The sequence below is a fragment of the Phocoena sinus genome, chromosome 6, assembly GCF_008692025.1.
Source record: "Phocoena sinus isolate mPhoSin1 chromosome 6, mPhoSin1.pri, whole genome shotgun sequence".
NCBI classification, from domain to species: domain Eukaryota; kingdom Metazoa; phylum Chordata; class Mammalia; order Artiodactyla; family Phocoenidae; genus Phocoena; species Phocoena sinus.
Genome location: NC_045768.1, coordinates 26,302,079 through 26,322,498, shown reverse-complemented (window position 1 = coordinate 26,322,498; position 20,420 = coordinate 26,302,079). Strand labels below are relative to the sequence as shown.

At 49.1% G+C, this 20,420-nt stretch overlaps 1 protein-coding gene and 1 pseudogene across 10 annotated transcripts in view; one reads left to right on the top strand and one right to left on the bottom strand.

Moving 5' to 3' along the window:
• Nucleotides 1-20,420, top strand: part of ZNF462 (zinc finger protein 462) — a 144,531-nt gene that overhangs the window by 54,855 nt on the left and 69,256 nt on the right. For 5 of the 10 annotated variants that reach the window (XR_004350411.1, XR_004350412.1, XM_032635375.1 and 2 more), the window contains exons 2-6: nucleotides 3,900-4,149; nucleotides 5,299-10,880; nucleotides 11,703-11,867; nucleotides 13,460-13,746; nucleotides 17,502-17,620. Coding sequence is in view for 7 of the 10 variants with exons in the window: in XM_032635375.1 (XP_032491266.1) it covers nucleotides 3,927-4,149; nucleotides 5,299-10,880; nucleotides 11,703-11,867; nucleotides 13,460-13,746; nucleotides 17,502-17,620 (6,376 nt within the window). In the remaining 3 variants the exon portion in view is untranslated. Of the gene's footprint in view, nucleotides 1-3,899; nucleotides 4,150-5,298; nucleotides 10,881-11,702; nucleotides 11,868-12,026; nucleotides 13,747-17,501; nucleotides 17,621-20,420 lie in introns of those variants that run through there. The other 5 variants (XR_004350413.1, XM_032635380.1, XM_032635377.1 and 2 more) reach the window with 5 other exon arrangements.
• LOC116756179 lies at nucleotides 4,633-4,730 on the bottom strand (annotated as a pseudogene).

Genomic DNA, 20,420 nt, shown 5'->3' with positions numbered 1-20,420 from the left:
ATATGTCTTCAAGAGTTTGTCCAATATGGAAAGTAGGGTTTGGGGTTTCCCATCAAAACCCCACCTCTCGAGAACTCTAGACTTATCCATGTAAATTGCACGGACCAACACGTGGCAATCAGTAGTGCAGAGTCGTGGATAATTAGTATGGTCGTCTAGGGGTTTCACATTAGGAGGACTAATCACATTAGGTGCTAGCTTATTTGGGAACGAATCCATTTTTCACCTGCCTGCCAAGGCCTCATCATGGGTGGTGTTGCGAGTCTAGTCGTCCGATGCCTGTTTGACCTTGAGGGGCCTGGAGATATTGCATTGGGAGTAGGAGATGGGGGCGGGGGGGGGGGGGGGGGGGGGGGCGGGGCGGACATGCTTGTTTGATTTGTAGATTCATCTCATGACCTTTTGAAATAGCATTTCTTTCGGTTAGTTCAGAAGCTTCCTCTTTGGCTTTTGATTTTGCTGATTTGGTCAGTGGGGAAAAAAAATACTGCTAATCTCATTATTGCAGTAGAATTTTTAAATAAAGTAAATAGATAGGAGATCAAGGCTTTTGACTTGAAATCGTCATTTGGTAGCAGCTCAGTGTCTGGTGTAGCCTTTTAGGGTTGCTGTTCTTTCTCGGTTGATGAAACAGTCAAATATGCAAGAGAGTATTTTCTCATCTTTGTTCCCATCTTTGTTGTTGGTTTCTCAGAGGATTACCATCTGCTGCAAAAACATCCTCGAGTTGATGGATGGGTCATCCTCAGGTCCAGCTTTCTTTGTCTCTCTCCTCCCCTGTTCCCTCTCCGCCTCCCTCCTCTCACTTTTTGCCCATGTGTACGTCCTCAGTCTCATAAACACATCAAGTTTCTGTGTCTTTGATTGTTTAGGCCATGCAGGCAATTTCTGTTTTCTTCTGTCAGCGTCTCCAGGAGCAATGTGTGCACAAAGACAAAATGGCTTTCAGAGGAGGCTATGTCCTCATTTGAGGACTCGGTGCAGACATCCAATTGAAGGCCATTCAGTGGTAACCAGACACTGGTTCTCTCGGCAGCCTGGAGATTAACCTCTTCTAAGGCTCCGTGCTATTTTTGAGGCAGAGTCTGCAACAACATTAAAGCTAGAACCTATTAGGAAATCACTTTCATCATCTCTTCTTTTTCCAAATCAGGGGCTTTTTTTTTTTTTTTTTTCCTGATCTCCTAACCCTTTAATCTCCTTTGTAGCAGAACAAGGAGACCGTTGGTTTGTTTGCATCCAGCGAAGTTTGAATCCTTGCTAAGAGCTTCGGAAGACACCAAGATATTAGAGAACCGTGCAGAGAGATGAATTTCATCTCGGGGTGGATGACTTAATGCCAAAGGTGCCCTGCTTTCCTTGGGCAGAACTGTCATTTTTTTGGTGGATGTTGTGCGAACTAGGCTCAAACTTTCCAAAAGACACAACAGCAGAAAGCCTTTTGTTGCATTATTTCTAAAGGCTTGAAGTTTTGAAGGGAAGAGATTTTGTTTTGCTCTCGGCTACACAATGGAGCTTTCAGAGAACCTCTTTTAAAAGGAATAGCTACAGCCTTTGTGTTGAAGGGTGTGCCTGTTGGCAGGGTCTGCTGATGCAGACAGACTGGCTGGTGATTAACAAAGGTCATTAGACTTTGGAATCTGGCAAGCAGAGTCGGATGGTATGTCTTCTGTGTGTGGAAGGACGACTCCCAAGAAGCCAAGGCATTCTGGAGGTTCCCCCCTCCAGCCCACCCCCAAAGGCAGCTGGAGAACAGGGTCTGGTCCAGGAACGTCCTGCGGTAACCAGGGCTGTGCTGGGATGAACGAACTAGCCCATCAGGCATGGGATAAAAGAACCTTCGGAGATCCTGGTGAATGACATTTGAGGAGGAGAGAGGTGCTGCTTTTTCGGGAAGGAGTGAAAACAGTTCCTCCTTTGTTGGGAGGAGGAGGGCAGAGGAGGGGCCCAGGCTGCTCCTCTCCTGTTGCCTCGGCCCGGCAGCCTGGCAGCATCCATCCCAGAGAAGCCATGTTGTGCTCAGAAGGGAGGCTCTGAGCTAAAATGGCCGCTCCTAAAGCTCAGAGGACTAGGGCAGCTTAGTGAGACTTAGAGCTCCAGTGACGCAGGAGCTCCTATCTCTTGAAAGTGTGATAAACACATTCAGCAGAGCTGTGGCTTGTTTGGCTGAGATGAAAGGACTAAGCTGGGGGGATGGGGAGCGCACACTGGATGATCTGCCTTTTTGCCGTGAAGTGTTCTAAATGCAGGAGTCGTCTGCACTATGGAAAAATTTGTGTTCAGGTCTAATGGGCTGTGCGAAAAGGAGAAGTGGGGTGGGGCCTCGGTGACGGCTGTAATTTGATCCAGAGCTGATAGCAACCTCTTCCACACAATTTGGGTTGGTGCTGAGACAGAAAAGCTGGTGTGGCTGGGAATATGGAGGCTGAGTTAGCTGACAGGGACTCTGGTGCACAGTTCAGGGTTTATTGAAAAAAAGGAGAAATTGCTGGGTGAAAGGGGAGAAGGTAAATCTCTGTGTGTCTCACTCTGCAAGCTCAGGCTGTCCAGAGCTGGACTTGCCAGGAGTTATTTTCACAGGAGCATTCTTTCAGAGAAAATCCTCCTGCCCTAGCTCCTTTCACTGCATTGACAGATTTCTCCACTGTATTCTTCCTGCAGAAATCATTGATCTTTTACAATAAAAGTATAGAAAGTTGCTGTACGATCAAAGTATCGAAAGATTTGGCTTGTGGCTTTGTTCTTGGACATCTGGTTCTAGATTACAGTGACTCAGTAGAGTTTGCTATGAGCTCAGTGAAGTAACTCAGTCATTAAGATAATAACTGGGTATCTCAACTTAAGATAGGAAGGCGTATGCCTTCTCATACATTTTTAACTTCTTAATGGTGGGCCGCTCCATTGAGTTCGTGTGAAGCTATCTGTATCTTTCAATCACACAGTAAATAGCAAGACAGAGGCAGCCGGGCAAGTTTTACTTTATTCTGAATCAGGTTCACTGCTTGTTATGGCCAAGTATGCACTCCACATTTGTAAAGGGGAGAAGTAGAAAAAGAGAAAGTCCTGCCTTAGAAGCCCTTCTTCCAAACCACGTGCATTTCTGTGGCCTTAGTGTAAATCGAGGTACCGAGGTGCAACCTGAAGCTAGAAACCGGATTGTCATCTAAAGTTGGTTGTTTAAGAATCTCTTGAGAAATATTTTATGACCTAATTAGATTGGAGAAGCTGTTAGGTTGTAATTGGTAGGTAGTAAAAAGCAAATAACCATTTAGCTCATGAAAAGAAAAAAATAAACCGTTTAAAGAAGGGAAGAAGGAGGTGTACCGCAATATCAGTTAGGAGAGTAGAAGAATAAAAAGGTACAATAAAAGCTTTTCCTACTGCCACTCAGAGATGCAGTACTGTTTCACCGTTTGGTGATAAAACGTCGATGTTTTATAGTATTAAAACAGCTGATGAAGAGTGAAGTTTGTCCTTTCTTCTGTATGGGCCACCTCTTTACTTCTGAGAAGATTCTGGTTCAAAAATAAAACTGGTCCCAGCCGGAATCAAAGTCAGTATTAACCTACCAAGAAATCTGAATTCAGTCAAGAAATTCAGAAACTACTAAAACTTTTGACGTATTAGGGGTTTCTTTGGCACATGGCACTTGCAGATACATCAAGCTAGAAAGAGTTTACCTGGTTTTTTCCCCCCTTCTTTGAAGTAAGGAAGTCAAGGACACCATCCCTATTATGTCTGATTTCCTTTCTTTGGCCAGTGTTCCATCTGACAAAGTCCAGTGAGAGGAAATGGCCGATATTGGAATTTCTTCCATTAATGGACTTGTAGCCCCAACAGCTTGGGGTACGCGATGAGCGCGGGCCTTAAGGTGTTTCGTCTGCCTTCTGCCACCGCAGGTTCCTAATGTGAGAGGGTAGACCCAGATGATGGAGGTGCTTCAGTGCGATGGCTGTGACTTTAGAGCCCCGTCTTACGAAGATCTCAAGGCGCATATCCAGGATGTCCACACGGCATTTCTGCAGCCGACGGACGTTGCCGAAGACAATGCGAATGAGCCGCGATCTGGGTCCATGAATGCCAGTAACCAGACGGAGGTGGAGTTCTCGTCTATAAAGGATGAATTTGTGATTGCAGAGGACTTATCAGGTAAATCTGTCCTAGGCTCGGCATATCTGATGTATTTCACCGCCCTCATCTATTTTGAGCCTGTAGCCGTGGTTCTTTTTATTTGGACAGGAGAGTAGGACTTATTGGTGGGCGTGAGTAAGGAGGGGACGGTGTCAAGGCTGTCATGAGTGCAGGGTCCGCCGCTTGTCCAGAGGGCCAGGATTACAGATGTATTTGACCTCACAGCCATCCGGGATGAGCTGCTTTTCTGCCACCTTGTTTTCAAATTCATCTGCATTAAACTTAGTAAATGCCCACTTCTTGGAGATGTGGCTCTTCTGGTGGCCAGGGAACTTGAACTTGGCCCTGTGGAGGGCCTTAATCACATGCTCCTTGTTCTGCAGTCTGGTGCGGATGGACCTTATGACTTGGCCAGCGTGGACCCTGGCCACTGTGCCCTGGGGCTTTTCAAAGGCACCGCACATACCTGTCTGGAGCCTAGATTGGGCACAACATGGAAAGGGCTGTCTCCAGGGTCCCTTAAGGCAACCAGTACAGGCAACAGGCTGCATACACTACCGAGGAGCCTGTAGCCGTGGTTCTTGACGTGCACGGTTCCTACAGAGTTTCTTTTTTTTTTGGCCACGCTGCAGGGCTTGTGGGACCTTTAAAGGTTCCCCGACCAGGGATTGAACCTGGGCCACGGCAGTGGAAAAACGCTGAGTCCTAACCACTGGACCGCCAGGGAATTCCCACTTGTGAGCCATTTTTGTGGTTTGGGCATCACGTTTCTCTTCTTGAGTAGCCCAGGTTATTGTTCTTTCAGCTTCCTCTGTTTCTTAGCTTCCTTTCGGTTTGGAGCACAGGGGAGTATCTTGGAAAGTTCTAGAATGAATATTGCAGTTTGTGAAACTTGCATTTTCATAGCTCTGTGGCACATGAATCGAGATGTGGAGACTCTTGCACCTGAAGCCGAGCACTGCCTTCCGTCCGTGAGAAGCAACGTGTTTATGTTCGTTAATGCTTCGTGAATACTCTTCAGGGCCTCATCTTGAGATGTTAGGCTTTTTGAATGTGATGTTTATTAATGAAGGATAATTGAGAAGAAAATGGATTTGCATGACTGAATTTCTTGACTCGCTTTTGCTATGCTTTTCTCTTCCCACTTACCTTATGCCTTCTCTTTAGGTCAAAATGCAACTGCATTGGGGACCGGAAGTTACTATGGCCATAGTCCAGGATATTACGGTCAGCATATTGCCTCTAATCCCAAACCAACAAACAAGTTTTTTCAATGCAAGTTCTGCGTACGCTACTTCAGGTCAAAAAACCTCCTCATTGAACACACTAGGAAGGTCCACGGGGCTCAAGCTGAAGGGAGTTCGGCGGGACCTCCTGTTCCAGGATCCTTCAATTATAATATCATGATGCACGAGGGATTCGGAAAGGTCTTCTCTTGCCAGTTTTGCACATACAAGTCACCAAGGAGGGCAAGAATAATTAAGCATCAGAAGATGTATCACAAAAACAATTTGAAGGAGACCACTGCTCCTCCCCCTGCCCCTGCTCCGATGCCAGACCCAGTGGTCCCACCCGTGTCCCTGCAGGACCCCTGCAAGGAGCTGCCGGCGGAGGTCGTGGAGCGCAGCATCCTAGAATCTATGGTCAAGCCTCTGACCAAGTCTCGAGGCAACTTCTGCTGTGAGTGGTGCAGCTATCAGACCCCCCGCCGGGAACGCTGGTGTGACCACATGATGAAGAAACACCGCAGCATGGTCAAGATCCTGTCCAGTCTCAGGCAGCAGCAGGAAGGGACTAACCTGCCTGATGTGCAGAACAAGAACGCTCCCAGCCCCACGTCTAACTCCACCTATCTGTCTGTGAATGCTGCCAGCCGGGAGCTACCCAACACTAACGTCTCCACCTTCAGGGGCTCCATCGGCAACTCCATCATGAGACCCAATTCTTCTTCCGCTTCCAAGTTTTCGCCCATGTCTTACCCTCAGATGAAGCCGAAGTCACCTCACAATTCTGGCCTCGTCAACTTGGCGGAGAGATCCCGTTACGGAATGACTGACATGACCAATTCTTCTGCCGACCTGGAAACTAACAGCATGCTGAATGACTCTAGTTCCGATGAAGAGTTAAATGAAATAGACAGTGAGAACGGCTTAACTGCTCTGGACCATCAGACGGCAGGCATGTCCGCGGAGCAGCTGGTGGGCTCAGAGGGCAACAAGTTATTGGAGACCAAGGGGATCCCATTTAGAAGATTCATGAACAGGTTCCAGTGCCCCTTTTGTCCGTTCCTCACCATGCATCGACGTAGCATCTCCCGTCACATAGAAAACATCCACTTATCCGGAAAGACAGCCGTCTACAAATGTGATGAATGTCCATTTACTTGCAAGAGCTCGTTAAAACTTGGGGCTCACAAACAGTGTCACACGGGTACAACGTCAGACTGGGATGCCGTGAATTCCCAGAGTGAAAGCATCGCCTCTCCGCTGCACGAAGGTGTCGTGTCTTACGAGAGCTCGAGCATCAATGGGAGAAAGTCGGGGGTCGTGCTGGAGCCCCTGCAGCAGCAACAGCCGCCCCCGCCGCCGCCGCCGCCCCCGCCCCCGTCACAGCCTCAGCCGCCGCAGCTGCAGCCGCCCCATCAGGTGCCGCCCCCGCCCCCGCCGCCCGCGCAGGCCCCGCCCCTGCACCCCTACAAGTGCACCATGTGTAATTACTCCACCACGACGCTGAAAGGGCTGAGGGTGCATCAGCAGCACAAACACTCCTTCTGCGACAACTTGCCAAAATTCGAGGGGCAGCCCTCCAGCCTGCCAGCGGACGGCGAGACAGACAGCCACCCCTCTTCCAGCAACACTGTGAAGAAAAGTCAGACCTCAATTCTTGGGCTGTCCTCCAAGAACAACTTTGTAGCTAAGGCCTCTAGGAAACTCGCTAATGACTTTCCTCTCGACTTATCGCCCGTGAAGAAGAGGACCCGGATTGACGAGATAGCGAGCAACCTGCAGAGCAGAATTAACCAAACCAAACAGCAGGAAGATGCGGTGATCAACGTGGAGGATGATGAGGAGGAGGAGGAAGACAACGAGGTGGAGATCGAGGTGGAGCTGGACCGGGAGGAAGAGCCACCAGAGCCCGTCCTGGAGGTGCCCACGTCCTTCTCAGCGCAGCAGATCTGGGCGAGAGACGCCCCTGAGCCCCAGAAGGAGCCCAACTTCAGAACTGTCACCCACGATTACAATGCCACCAACGGGGCTGAGATAGAGCTCACCCTTTCGGAAGACGAAGAGGATTATTATGGCTCCTCCGCGAACATGAAAGATCACCAGGTTTCCAGCGCCGCTCTGCTCAACACCCAGACTCCTATCTACGGAACTGAGCACGGTAATGAAAACGCGGACTTCAGCGACTCGGGGAGGCTTTATTATTGCAAACACTGTGACTTTAACAACAAATCTGCCCGGAGCGTCAGCACCCACTACCAGCGCATGCACCCGTACATTAAATTCAGCTTCAGGTACATCTTGGACCCCAACGATCACAGTGCAGTGTACAGGTGCCTGGAATGTTACATCGATTACACCAACTTCGAAGACCTGCAGCAGCATTACGGCGAACACCACCCGGAAGCCATGAACGTTCTCAACTTCGACCACTCGGACCTGATCTACCGGTGTCGGTTTTGTTCCTACACGAGCCCCAACGTCCGAAGCCTGATGCCGCACTACCAGAGAATGCACCCCACCGTCAAGATTAACAATGCGATGATATTTTCGAGCTACGTGGTGGAGCAGCAGGAGGGGCCGAACACGGAGTCCCAGACGCTGAGGGAGATCCTGAACTCGGCTCCCAAGAACATGGCCGCGTCCGCTGCCGTGGCCCGTGGCGGCGGGGTGCCAGCTCCGTTCCCTAAGAACACCCCTTCCAAGACCTTTCCTCCAGAATGTGAAAATCAGAAGGACCCCTCGGTCAGCACCGTTGTCGTGTACGATTGTGACGTTTGCTCCTTCGCGAGCCCCAACATGCACTCTGTGTTGGTTCATTATCAGAAGAAACACCCGGAAGAAAAGGCCTCCTACTTTAGGATCCAGAAAACCATGCGAATGGTGTCTGTGGACAGGGGCTCTGCCCTTTCTCGGTTGTCATTTGAGGTGGGTGCTCCAGTGTCTCCCAAAATATCCGCCATGGGTTCCCCACCCCCCCCACCGCCCCCGCCACCAGACCTCGGTACCGAGCTTTACTACTGCAAACACTGCTCCTACAGCAATCGGTCAGTTGTGGGAGTCCTTGTCCACTACCAGAAAAGACACCCAGAGATAAAGGTTACCGCCAAATATATCAGACAGGCTCCTCCCACAGCCGCAATGACGCGAGGGGCCGATGGGCCCCAAGGCTCCCCCCGGGCACCGGCCCCCAGGCAGCAGCTCAGCCGGAGCGGCTCCGAGAGAGACGGCCCTCCCGCGGAGAGTGAGATGTTCTTCTGCCAGCACTGTGATTACGGGAACCGCACGGTCAAAGGTGTCCTCATCCATTATCAGAAGAAGCACCGAGACTTCAAGGCCAACGCGGACGTGATCCGGCAGCACACGGCCACCATCCGAAGCCTCTGCGACCGTAACCAGAAGAAGCCTGCCGGTTGCGTGCTGGTCCCCGCCTCGAACGTGGAGCGGGACAGAACGAAACTCCGGGCGCTCAAGTGTCGTCAGTGCTCGTACACCTCCCCCTACTTTTACGCCCTGAGGAAGCATATCAAGAAAGACCACCCCGCCCTGAAGGCCACGGTCACGTCCATCATGCGGTGGGCATTTCTGGATGGCTTGATAGAATCTGGCTACCACTGCGAGTGGTGCATCTATTCCCACACAGATCCCAACGGTTTGCTCCTCCATTACCAGAGGAGGCATCCCGAGCATTACGTTGATTATACGTACATGGCCACCAAGCTCTGGGCTGGGCCGGACCCATCCCCTCCCTCTCTCACGATGCCAGCTGAAGCCAAAACGTACAGATGCCGAGACTGTGTTTTTGAGGCCGTCTCCATCTGGGACATCACCAATCACTACCAAGCGTTCCACCCCTGGGCCATGAATGGGGACGAGTCCGTGCTGCTGGATATCATCAAGGAGAAAGATGCTGTCGAGAATCCCATCCCTCCGCCTGAAGAGCTCGTGGGCCCTGTGAATTGTGAAAACAGTATGCCTGCCCCGCTCCCCGAGCAGGAAGCTGAATGCCCCGAGGATGCCAGGCTTTCCCCAGAGAAGAGCCTCCAGCTAGCGTCAGCCAACCCCGCCATCTCCTCTACCCCGTACCAGTGCACCGTGTGCCAGTCTGAGTATAACAACCTGCACGGCCTTCTGACCCATTATGGGAAGAAGCACCCAGGCATGAAAGTGAAGGCTGCTGACTTTGCCCAGGATATCGACATCAACCCGGGCGCCGTCTACAAATGCAGGCATTGCCCCTACATCAACACCCGCATCCACGGCGTCCTGACCCACTACCAGAAGCGACACCCGTCCATCAAGGTGACTGCCGAGGACTTCGTGCACGACGTGGAGCAGTCCGCCGACATAGCCCAGAACGACGTGGAGGAGACGAGCAGGATCTTCAAGCAAGGGTACGGCGCCTACCGCTGCAAACTGTGTCCCTACACGCACGGCACTCTGGAGAAGCTCAAGATCCACTACGAGAAGTATCACAACCAGCCCGAGTTCGATGTCTTTTCCCAGTCTCCCCCGAAGCTGCCCGTGACCCTCGAGCCCGAGATAACCACTGAAGTGAGCCCCTCCCAAGTCTCCGTGACCGAGGACGAGGTGGGAGAGGAGCCCGTGTCCACGTCTCACTTCGCTACCTCGCACCTGGTGTCCCACACTGTGTTCCGGTGCCAGCTCTGCAAGTACTTCTGCTCCACGCGGAAGGGCATAGCCCGGCACTACCGCATCAAGCACAACAACGTACGCGCCCAGCCCGAGGGCAAGAACAACCTCTTCAAGTGCGCCCTGTGTGCCTACACCAACCCCATCCGCAAAGGGCTGGCCGCCCACTACCAGAAGCGCCACGACATCGACGCCTACTACACCCACTGCCTGGCGGCCTCCAGGACCATCAGCGACAAGCCCAACAAGGTGATCATCCCGTCGCCGCCCAAGGACGACTCCCCGCAGCTCAGCGAGGAGCTCCGGCGCGCCGTGGAGAAGAAGAAGTGCTCCCTGTGCCCCTTCCAGTCCTTCAGCAAGAAGGGCATCGTGTCCCACTACATGAAGCGCCACCCGGGGGTGTTCCCCAAGAAGCAGCACGCCAGCAAGTTGGGGGGCTACTTCACCGCCGTCTACGCCGACGAGCACGAGAAGCCGGTGCTGATGGAAGAGGAGGAGAGAGGCGGCTTCGAGAAAGCCGAGGTGGAGGGGAGCGAAGGGCAGGAAATCGAGTGGCTCCCGTTCCGCTGCATCAGGTGCTTCAAGCTGTCCTTCAGCACGGCGGAGCTGCTGTGCATGCATTACACGGACCACCACAGCCGGGACCTCAAGAGGGACTTCGTCATCCTGGGCGGCGGCCCCCGCCCGCAGAACTCCGCCTACCAGTGCAAGCACTGCGATAGCAAACTGCAAAGCACGGCGGAGCTGACCTCACACTTGAACATTCACAATGAGGAATTCCAGAAGCGTGCCAAACGTCAGGAGAGGAGGAAACAGCTTTTGAGCAAGCAGAAATATGCAGATGGTGCTTTTGCAGATTTCAAACAAGAGAGGGTAAGGATATGTTTTGCTTTCCCTTCCCCCAGGAGGCCTCTCATCACTGGTGCCCACATGCACGTCTTCGCTGCCAGCCAAACCGCTACGGGCTTCCTAGTGACTTAGCCTGCCAGAGAGCTCAATAAGTCAATTAAACATTTCGAGCTTGATTATCCCCCCCGTGTTCTACGCTCACCCTTCTCCCCGGCCCCCTCCCTCTGGCCCCTCCCAAGGTTCCCCAGGGGAGGGTCGGGTGGCTTTTCTGTATTTCTCTCTGCCAAGTAGCCTTATCCGAGGCCTAGTTACAGGACAACGCTCGCTCTCTTTCCCAAGGCAGTTGCGGGCCGTCTCTTGGTATCGTTAGCGCTTCTCGGCCATGTCTTGGTTTGCAGTGTCGGCTACAGGAACCTAACGTCTCCAGGAGTAGAGTTTTTTTTTTCTTCATCTTTTTTTTTTTTCTTTTTTGGTCAAGAAGTGCGCTAATGGCGTAGCTATGCGACGTTTCGCCTGTGTAGTTGAAAAATTGGTTTGAAAACCAGATAACTTGGTGGCAGTGACAATGAGGCTTCAGCACCGAGATCTTCTCTCCTCACAAGTCGTAACCTGTTTGGGTTCTGGAGACTTCTCTCTCTCGCGCGCGCGCGCGCGCGCGCGCGCACAGTGGGCAGCGCGCCTTGCCCCTGACGAATCTGTTATGTAAAACTGCTCGCCGTGTTATCTCCCTTGGTTTTTAACCTGCTAATCTGCTTTAACGTAAAATCTGCTAGTAAGCTGCAAGAATAAATGCCGGCCATTGAGGGAGGGCTCGGAGTACTGATGGCTACCACTGTATTTTACCAGCCTTTTGGTCACTTAGAAGAGGTGCCAAAGATCAAGGAGAGGAAGGTGGTGGGCTACAAATGTAAATTCTGTGTGGAAGTGCATCCGACGCTCCGGGCCATCTGCAACCACCTGCGCAAGCACGTCCAGTACGGCAGTGTCCCGGCCGTGTCAGCCGCCGTGAAGGTGAGCACTGGGAAGGTCTGGATGAGGAGTCTTGTGTGTGAGCCCTTCGAGTTCCTAATTCACGCCGTTGCTCAGAGCCGCTCAGGAAAGGGCGACCCCAAATGTGGGCGTTCCTGAGTTATGCTGGGATCGGTCTGGCTTGTTTTGATTTCTTTACAGGTTGGATCCTCCTCATCTTCCGTGTTTCGACCCGGTTGCGTTTCGATCTGGTTCCCTTCCACGCGGATAGTCTGGTGGAAACAGAAGATCCGGGCCTCTCGGTACAGGAGGCCTTGGGTCTCCCTTCTATGCTGCATTTAGTGCCGTTAGGTGTTTGCTTTTGCCAGCGGCCCGGGCTCTTGAGAGGAGTCCAGTGGGTTCTGTTCCCATCCTCTTCTGCGCCTCCCACTGCCTGACTTCTTGCTGTTCTCATCTGGCGATGGTGCAGAGAGCCCGGGAGAATCTGTCTTTTACTTCTTATCCTGGGTCCCCGGAGGAGCGTTCAGAAACGTTAGATCTAAAACTGAAAGCCTTCAGGTCACAGTTGGCCCTGTGAGCCCTTTGACCTGATTTGTCTCCTCCATCCCCTCTCCCTCTGTGTTGCTGGCGAGCACCTTCTCTCTGCCCCCGACCAGTATTAGGCCACCTGGTTTGAAGATCATAATCCTTAAATGAGCCACTGTTTCAGTGACCGAGCTGCCATCCCTGCCTGCCAGGGTATTGCTGACCACTTAGTGCTGAGCAGAGAAGTCAGTTCAGGGCTCTGCTCTCTCTCTCTCTCGATACGTGAATGCATTTCTGTCATCGGCCCTTCTTGATCTCGAGTCCTGTTTTGCCGATGTGGCGTGGAGGCGAAGCTTCCGCTCTTCCCATTGAAGACTGAAGCCTTGCGGCTGGCGGCACAGCAGTGAGTGGCACGGGGACAGCATCAGTCAGCTTCTTGCCCGCCACCAGGGTGTGTCCTAGCCTTGCGTCCCGTAATTGCTCAAGGGAGACAGCGGCTCTTCCCGTGTAATCGGTAATCCGAAGGAGCCGCCCCAAACCAGGCTAGGCTGCTTCTTAATTTTTTGAATTGATTGTATAGCAACCTTCGGTCAAGGGGTGATGTCACCGCCTGTGAGATGGGGATGAGCGTGGTGGCAGAGAGCTGGATCTTCCAGTTTCCTTCATTTCCCGAGGGTGTTCCAAGGCTCCCAAGCGCCCATACCACACCATTCTCCTTTTTCCCCTTCCTTCCTCTCTTCCTTTCTCTGAGCCGATAACCCTAACCTGCTTTATATCAGTTTCGGTAGGATCCCAATTTGAATTTTCTCTTTAAGATAGAAGGTAAGTGAGTGAACTGTCTTCAGAGTGGGAGAGCCGCTCCCTCACTTTTCCCAGACAGTAGCAACCTGTGTCCGGATATGTTGCCCTCACATCACCACCACTGCATGAAGGATGGCAGTTGGGTTTGCCCTCCCTCTAGGGGGAGCTGGAGAGGCAGGGGAGGAAACCTTAACAGGAAATGCTTAACAGGAGTTTGGGAGAATGAAGGGAGAGGAGGAGAGCTGGGAGCAATGATGATGGATATTTATTTTGTTGGTGGGGCATGTGTGTGTGTGTGGTTCTCTTAGCAGGAGGCTGAAGACCCTTCCCACTTGTTCCTGGATGGACTGGAAGCAGCCAAAGATGCCAGTGGCGCCCTGGCGGACCGGGTGGATGGTGAACACTGCTTGCTTGATGGAATGTTGGAGGATGAAACCCGGCCGGGGGGATACCATTGTAGTCAATGTGACAGAGTCCTGATGTCCATGCAGGGGCTGCGTTCTCATGAGAGGAGCCATCTGGCCCTGGCCATGTTTACCCGCGAGGACAAGTACAGCTGCCAGTATTGCTCCTTTGTTTCTGCTTTCAGGCACAAGTAAGTGCTCACCGAGTGGGTGCAAGTGGTAACTGGAGGAGGTGGAAGGCAGGAGCGCTTGGAGGCGTCTGAAGGCCTCGCTCATGGTTCAGGCCTGCCGTTCAGTTGGCTGTGTTACCTTGAGCCTCTGTCACCCCACCGGTCAAATGGGGCTGAGAACAGGAGATTGTTTGCCTGACATCAGATTTGGCGAAATCGGGCATTTAGAAAAAAAAAATTGAAGTATAGTTAATTTACAAGGTTGTGTTAATTTTAAGCGTACGGCAGAGTGATTCAGTTATACACACACACACACACACACACACACACAATACATATACGCATTCTTTTTCAGACTCTTTTCCATTCCAGGTTGTTACAAAATATCGAGTATAGTTCCCTGTGCTATAGAGTAGGTCCTTGTTGTTTACCTATTTTATATAAAGTCGTGCAGGGGTCCCCAACCTTTTTGGCACCAGGGACCAGTTTCTTGGAAGAGAGTTTTTTCCACGGGGCGGGGGGGTTGGTTCAGACGGTAATGTGAGCGATGGGGAGTGGCGGATGAAGCTTGCTTCACTCGCTCCCCCGCCGCTCACTTTCTGCGGCCTGCTTGGGGGACCCCTGAAGTAGTGTGTATCTGTTAATCCCAAACTCCTAATTCGGTCTCCCTGGCCCCCGCTATCCCCTTTGGTAACCGTAAGTTTGTTTTCTATGTCTGTAAGTCTATTTCTGTTTTGTAAATAAGTGCATCTGTGTCATGTTTTTTAGATTCCGCATACAAGTGATATCATATGGTGTTTGTCTTTCTGTGTCTGACTTACTTCACTAAGTATGATCATCTCTAGTTGCACCCCCGTTGCAGCAAATGACATTATTTCATCCTTTTTTATGACCTAGTGATATTCCATTGTATATATGTGCCACATCTGTATCCATTCGTCTGTCGATGCACGTTTAGGTTGCTTCCATGTCTTGGCTGTTGTAAATAGTGCTGCTATGGACATTGGGATGCATGTATCTCTTTGAATTAGAGTTTTCTAAATTGGGCATTTTCTTAAATGATAATTTTGGAGGTATTGCTGTGACTTACACAAGGAAAGACCAGAGGGTAGATGAGTTTACTGGTGCATCTGTCGAACGTTGATCCAGAACCAAATCATCATTTGAGGAAGTAAAGTTCCGTTTGGGAAATTTGAAGCGGCTAAGGAGGTAAAATTAGGACTTTTTAACCCATATGACCAGAGGGTCATCGCTTGGCCTTTTTAAAAAGACCTGGAATGGTAAAGAAGTTTATCGATGCCAGAGAGTTGCCTGAGGTACAGGGTGGGTTGAGGAGACGGAGCTTCCTGCTACCAGGCACAGCTTTGAAATTGAAAATTTGGGTTTTTGTGTGAGGCTTTTCGGGTCGATAGGAAGAGGGATGGTTCTGAGAAGAAACAACCTTTTGTTGCCTTTCTCTCGCGACTGTATGAGAAAGAAATTTTTCAATAACGTGTTCTGCAGTCTTGGATGAAGGTGACTGATGGTGAGACTGACACGCTGTTTATTTTTATCATAATTGAAAAGAAGTGATGGGCTGTTTGCTTCTTAAAAAAGATAAAGTGCTAGTTAGTGTCTGTTGAAAGGCAGGAAGAGGTGATGCTTCCACAGAGGTTAGGATGGGTTGCAAACTCTTTTATGATTATACAGAGCCTAGTATCCAATCTTTGTCATCAGATTCATGCCCTGGCCTCAAACTTGTGTAGTTCTCATCCGTTCGATAAGTATTTGTTGGACAGCAACTCAACGTTTTCTGACACACACAACCTCAATAAATCGTTGTGGATAAGTGAATATGCCCTGTTGTTGAGGCTTTGGGGGAATATAAAGATGAACAGGACGTGGTCGGTGATCTCAGGGAACTTAGGGTCTAGTCGTGTTACAAGTAAAGCAAGCGCGCAAATGACTTGGCAAAACAAGGCACATGTCTTTAAAAAAAAAAAGTATCAATAAAATGCAATGAAGTTTCAAAGAAGGGAGATGGTACATCTACTTTGGAAGAATCGGGAAGGTTTTATGGAACAGGGAGCACTGGAGCCAAGTCTCGAAGTAGGAAGACAGGACCTGCCAAGTTTGGAAAGAACATGCAACGTGGAGGAAACGATGAGAGAGTAGGGCCCTGAGGAAGAGATCGATGCTTAGGAGGGACCAGCTGGCGGTCTAGTTGGACTAATTTTTAAGTGATATGTAAAGGAATAGTAGAAGGTAAAGTCTGAATACCTGAGTAGAGACTGCATTTGGGGGGGTCTTTGAATGCAGAATTAGTGCTCTGTAATACTACTGGTAAAAGGAAGACTCTGAAACGAGTAAAGGCATCTTAATCACTAACATTTATTGAGCCTCACTGTGTGCCAGGCACTGTGCTACGTGCCTTCAAGTATTATCTCATTTTATTCTCAGAACAGCCCTATGAGGTATGGTCCCATTATCATCTCCCTTTCCTAGATAAGGGAAGCGAGGCCTTCTAATACAGAGGGGTTATGGAACTTGCCCAAGGCCACTCGGCTTATGAGTAATAGCTGGCATTTGATCTCAGGCAGTCTGACTCCATCGCTTGTGCTTTTGAGTTGGAAAAAAGATGGGGGAGACCAATTAGGAGACAGTGATAGTAGCTGATCCACGAAGTTAGAATGGAACTTTGGGAACAGTTGAGGGAAGGAGGATCTTCATGTCTTGGGAAAATTGGCTTACTGGAGGGGAAGAGGGACAGGGTACAGTACAAATGGCACAGAGGTTTCCAGGCCGGTTGACTGACAGCTTGGAAGGGTTCTTTCTACAAAGAAGGGAATGAAGAAGAGAATTTGTTTGGGATTTTAAAAAACTGACGTGTTTGTTTCAGGCTGGTTGAGTTTAAGATAGCTGAAGGACATTCAGCGGGTGGTGTCCTTAGGCAGTGTGGAAAGGGCTGCTTTGGAGCTTGGGAGAACATTATATATTTAAATGGTAAGCAGTACTGTTCCCATATGAGTTATTTAGAATGGAATCTAGTTCTCCGGGGCATTGATACAAATTAAATTAGAACATCTTCCCACACCTCGTTTGGTAGATTTATTATTTTTTTAGAGTAGTAATTATTATGAAATACTGGGAAATTATAATTAAATCATTTCTTTATAAGTTGCTTCTGGAATATGGATGTACAGCAAACATGGTTTTATCAGAAGGCATGGCCAGCCTTTGGATCACATGATTTCCTGTAAACACACCTGCACTGGACCTCCATATTTAGAAAGACCTCGAAAATAGCCCATTGCAAGTGCCCTGCTCAAGTGTTCACAGCGGAATTAAGGTTTAAGAAGAAAGTCAGCCTTTTTTTACATGCAAAATTTCTCTAATTCCCTTTTTTTTTTTATGGTATAAGTTCAAGGACTCTTTGATAGGCATCTCATTGACTTTTCAGAAAACTTAAATTTGTCCATATTGTACCTTTTCTTTTTAGACGTCCTCTTCTACTTCACAGTGCTTTAGAGAAGGGAAAATAAGTCTACCAAGACCTGTTTCCATTGCCATGTCTCTCAATCCAAAAAAAATTTTGATCTCTTCTTTCCTTTAGCTTCTCCAACTCTTGCCAGTTTGCGTTTGTTTGTTTGTTTTTTCCCTCCTGTAAGCACCATCCTTGGAAAGTAACAAAATGACTTTGAACAGCTTAGAAATAGGATTTCTGGAAAAGGGCAATGAGAAAATGTTGGATGCAATTTTTAATATTGTCATTTCCTTTTCTCTTCTTCTGCATCAAGTTTGGATCGCCATATGCAAACCCACCACGGACACCATAAACCATTCCGATGCAAGCTCTGCTCCTTCAAGTCCTCCTACAACAGCCGGCTGAAGACACACATCCTCAAAGCTCATGCTGGTGAGTTGGTGTTCGCGGTGCACTAGTTCCCTGAGTTTGAAATTTAATAGTCTTCAGTGAGTGAAATTTTTAAGTCTCTTGCTCCATACACATGAGAATAAGGTTCTCTTGAGATGGTTGTGTATTGTTTTATTTTGATCTAATTAAAAAAATTAAAGAATGGCCCAAAGGCAAAATAATACCAAGTACCGTGTCACGCATGTCATAGTTGATTCATGCAACTAACACATACCTACTGACAGATCCTTGCTACTCACAGGTTCTGTTTTCTAGAGAAATTTCTAAATTACCTGGACTTTCTAATGGAAATGCAAGAATTGGTACATCTCCTGAAGATAATTTCCAACTAAAATAAAGTGATAATCTTGGGGACGTTCAAAGGGACACAGAGACCTCAGGATGTGTGAGGTTTCTCATGAGATGCCCTTAGATGCATTTCCACATTCCAGATAAGAAATGACCTTGGGTCATGAGTGTCCAGGAGTTGTGTTGATCTCCATCACTCTATCATCCCATCTCATTGTGCTCGTCTCATGAACATCCCTTACGTACCAGTCTCTGTACTAATAAGCCTGGTATATTCATCGTCTCATTTAATCTTCAAGGCAGTCCCAAAGGTTAGATGTTGTCGCCCTCAGTGTCGGATGAAGCCACAGAGACTCAAAACCCAGTGTCCTGCTCAAGGCCACAGAGCCCATTCACTAAGAATTTGACTCCAGAACAAAAGCCTACATCCTTGTCACTCACAGGGTGCTGCCTCCCTCTCTCTTCTGCTCTTTTCTACTTGGCATGTGATGGAGGATGCCCACAGGTGGCTAATCAGAACTCATCCAAGAGAGGAAAGAGGCATGAGTAAGAAAGGCAGTGTGGCAGGGTCTGGGGGGCCTCCTCCCAGGATGTCCCCAGTCCTCTGAGAAGCCCGACTCCGCAGCAGCCTGTGGCCCTCTCAGAAGTGTTGTCAGCCTTTGAGGAACTTACAACAAACAAAGGAAAATTGGGGAACCAATAGCTTTAGAATAGCTAGCGATACTGTCAGAGATTCTTCTAGAGATCCAGTCTCCCTGCTGAGTTTCCTCAGCTAAGGTGTTTAGAATTCTAGTTGAGTTCTAGTTTAAAATTTTTCAATCAACTAGAATTCTTCTGTCTCATTTATTTGCTTCCCTTCCCTTATTAGCTTCCCTTCCCTTATTAGCTTCTTATTAACTGCCTAGAACCCAAGTCCTTCACTTTTGTCATGTCCTCACCCCCTGTGGAAATACAGCCATGTCTCTGCTGTTTCCTGAAGGTTGGGTCCCGTTGAACTGGCTTAATGGAGTAAAACTACGGAAGCCTTCAGGATGCCTTCAGCCCACTGGGGGTGGGGGAGGGGATGGCAGATCAGCTGTATGGGCTCTTCTCCATCTATTAGTATTTTTATATCTTCCAGAACATTTTACTAAGGTCCATGGAGTAAGAGGCTTCGGGGTTCAAACCACTCTTTTCTAACTGGTGTATATCGTAAACTATTCTCTCAGGACTCTATCCTGGGTTTTCCCCATAGATCTCAGCCTTGTCAAAAGCACTTTACCAGTGGGAGTTGGGTAAGTGATTTGGCCTGTGGGAAAGACTTTAAAAAAGTGCCACAGGCTACACACTGACTCCAGGGCATTAATCTTCAAGGCAGTCCCAAAGGTTAGATGTTGTCACCCTCAGTGTCGGATGAAGCCACAGAGACTCAAAACCCAGCGTATATTCTGAAGTGTATATTCTTGGAGCTGACCAAGCAGACTGGTCTTCTGTGCTTGCTGGTTTGCAGGAAGGAAGCATCCAGAGAGAGAGGGTGGGAGCATCGTAATCCAGTTCTCCACACACCTTGAACCGTTGGTGTCTATGACTTGGTCTTAGCTACAGAGAGTGGCTTGGCTTGGAGAAAGCCAAATCATTTTCCAGAAGACTCTTGACTCATCTGTTCTAGATGGAGTGTTTTATTTTATTTTATAGGGTAAAAGGTAGTGTGTACTAACCAGATACCTGGATTTGAATTCTCTCTCAGGTTATGCTACTTATAACCACCCACCAAGGTTCATATAGCCAGGTTTGCACTGAAAAACTGAGAAATGGAATAAGGAGAGCAGTAGTGTACAATATGACATAATATTTATTATTTCAGTAAACACCATTATTCATACCCAGCATTATCCTGTAGCTAACAGGTCATGGTCTGAGGGGTGTGGAATTGACTGGTGTTCTCGCTTGGGTCCTCTGACTTCTTTGTGCTTCTCTTCTGCTTTGGGCTATAGTATGTTGCCTCATTCAAGGTTTTGTGTGGGTCTCTTCAAGGCTTTCTTGGAAATGCACACTTTGGGGGTCATCAGTGGTGAAAAGGAGGCTTGAATGCGGGACTTCAGATGCTGGTCTCACTTCACATGAAACCACTTAGTAATTTTCGGGGTGGCAGGAAAGTAACCATCTCAGCAGGGTAAAAGCAAGAGTGGAGGTTTAGGGCTTCCCTGGTGGCGCAGCGGTTGGGAGTCCGCCTGCCGATGCAGGGGATGCGGGTTTGTGCCCCGGTCCAGGAAGATCCCACATGCAAAAAAAAAAAAAAAAGAGTGGAGGTTTACTAGCTCATTCTTGCTCTGCTTTAGTGAGCATTTGTCTATAGCACATCAGCGCTGTCCTCAGTTCATATTCACTGGTCCACAAAACCTTCGTTACTAACAATCCTTTCTCCTCTTATTCCTCTCCTTCCTTTCCCTCTTCTCTGGTTTTTAAGTTTCACTTGAAAATAAATTTTAAAAATACATGTTCATTAGAAAAAAAT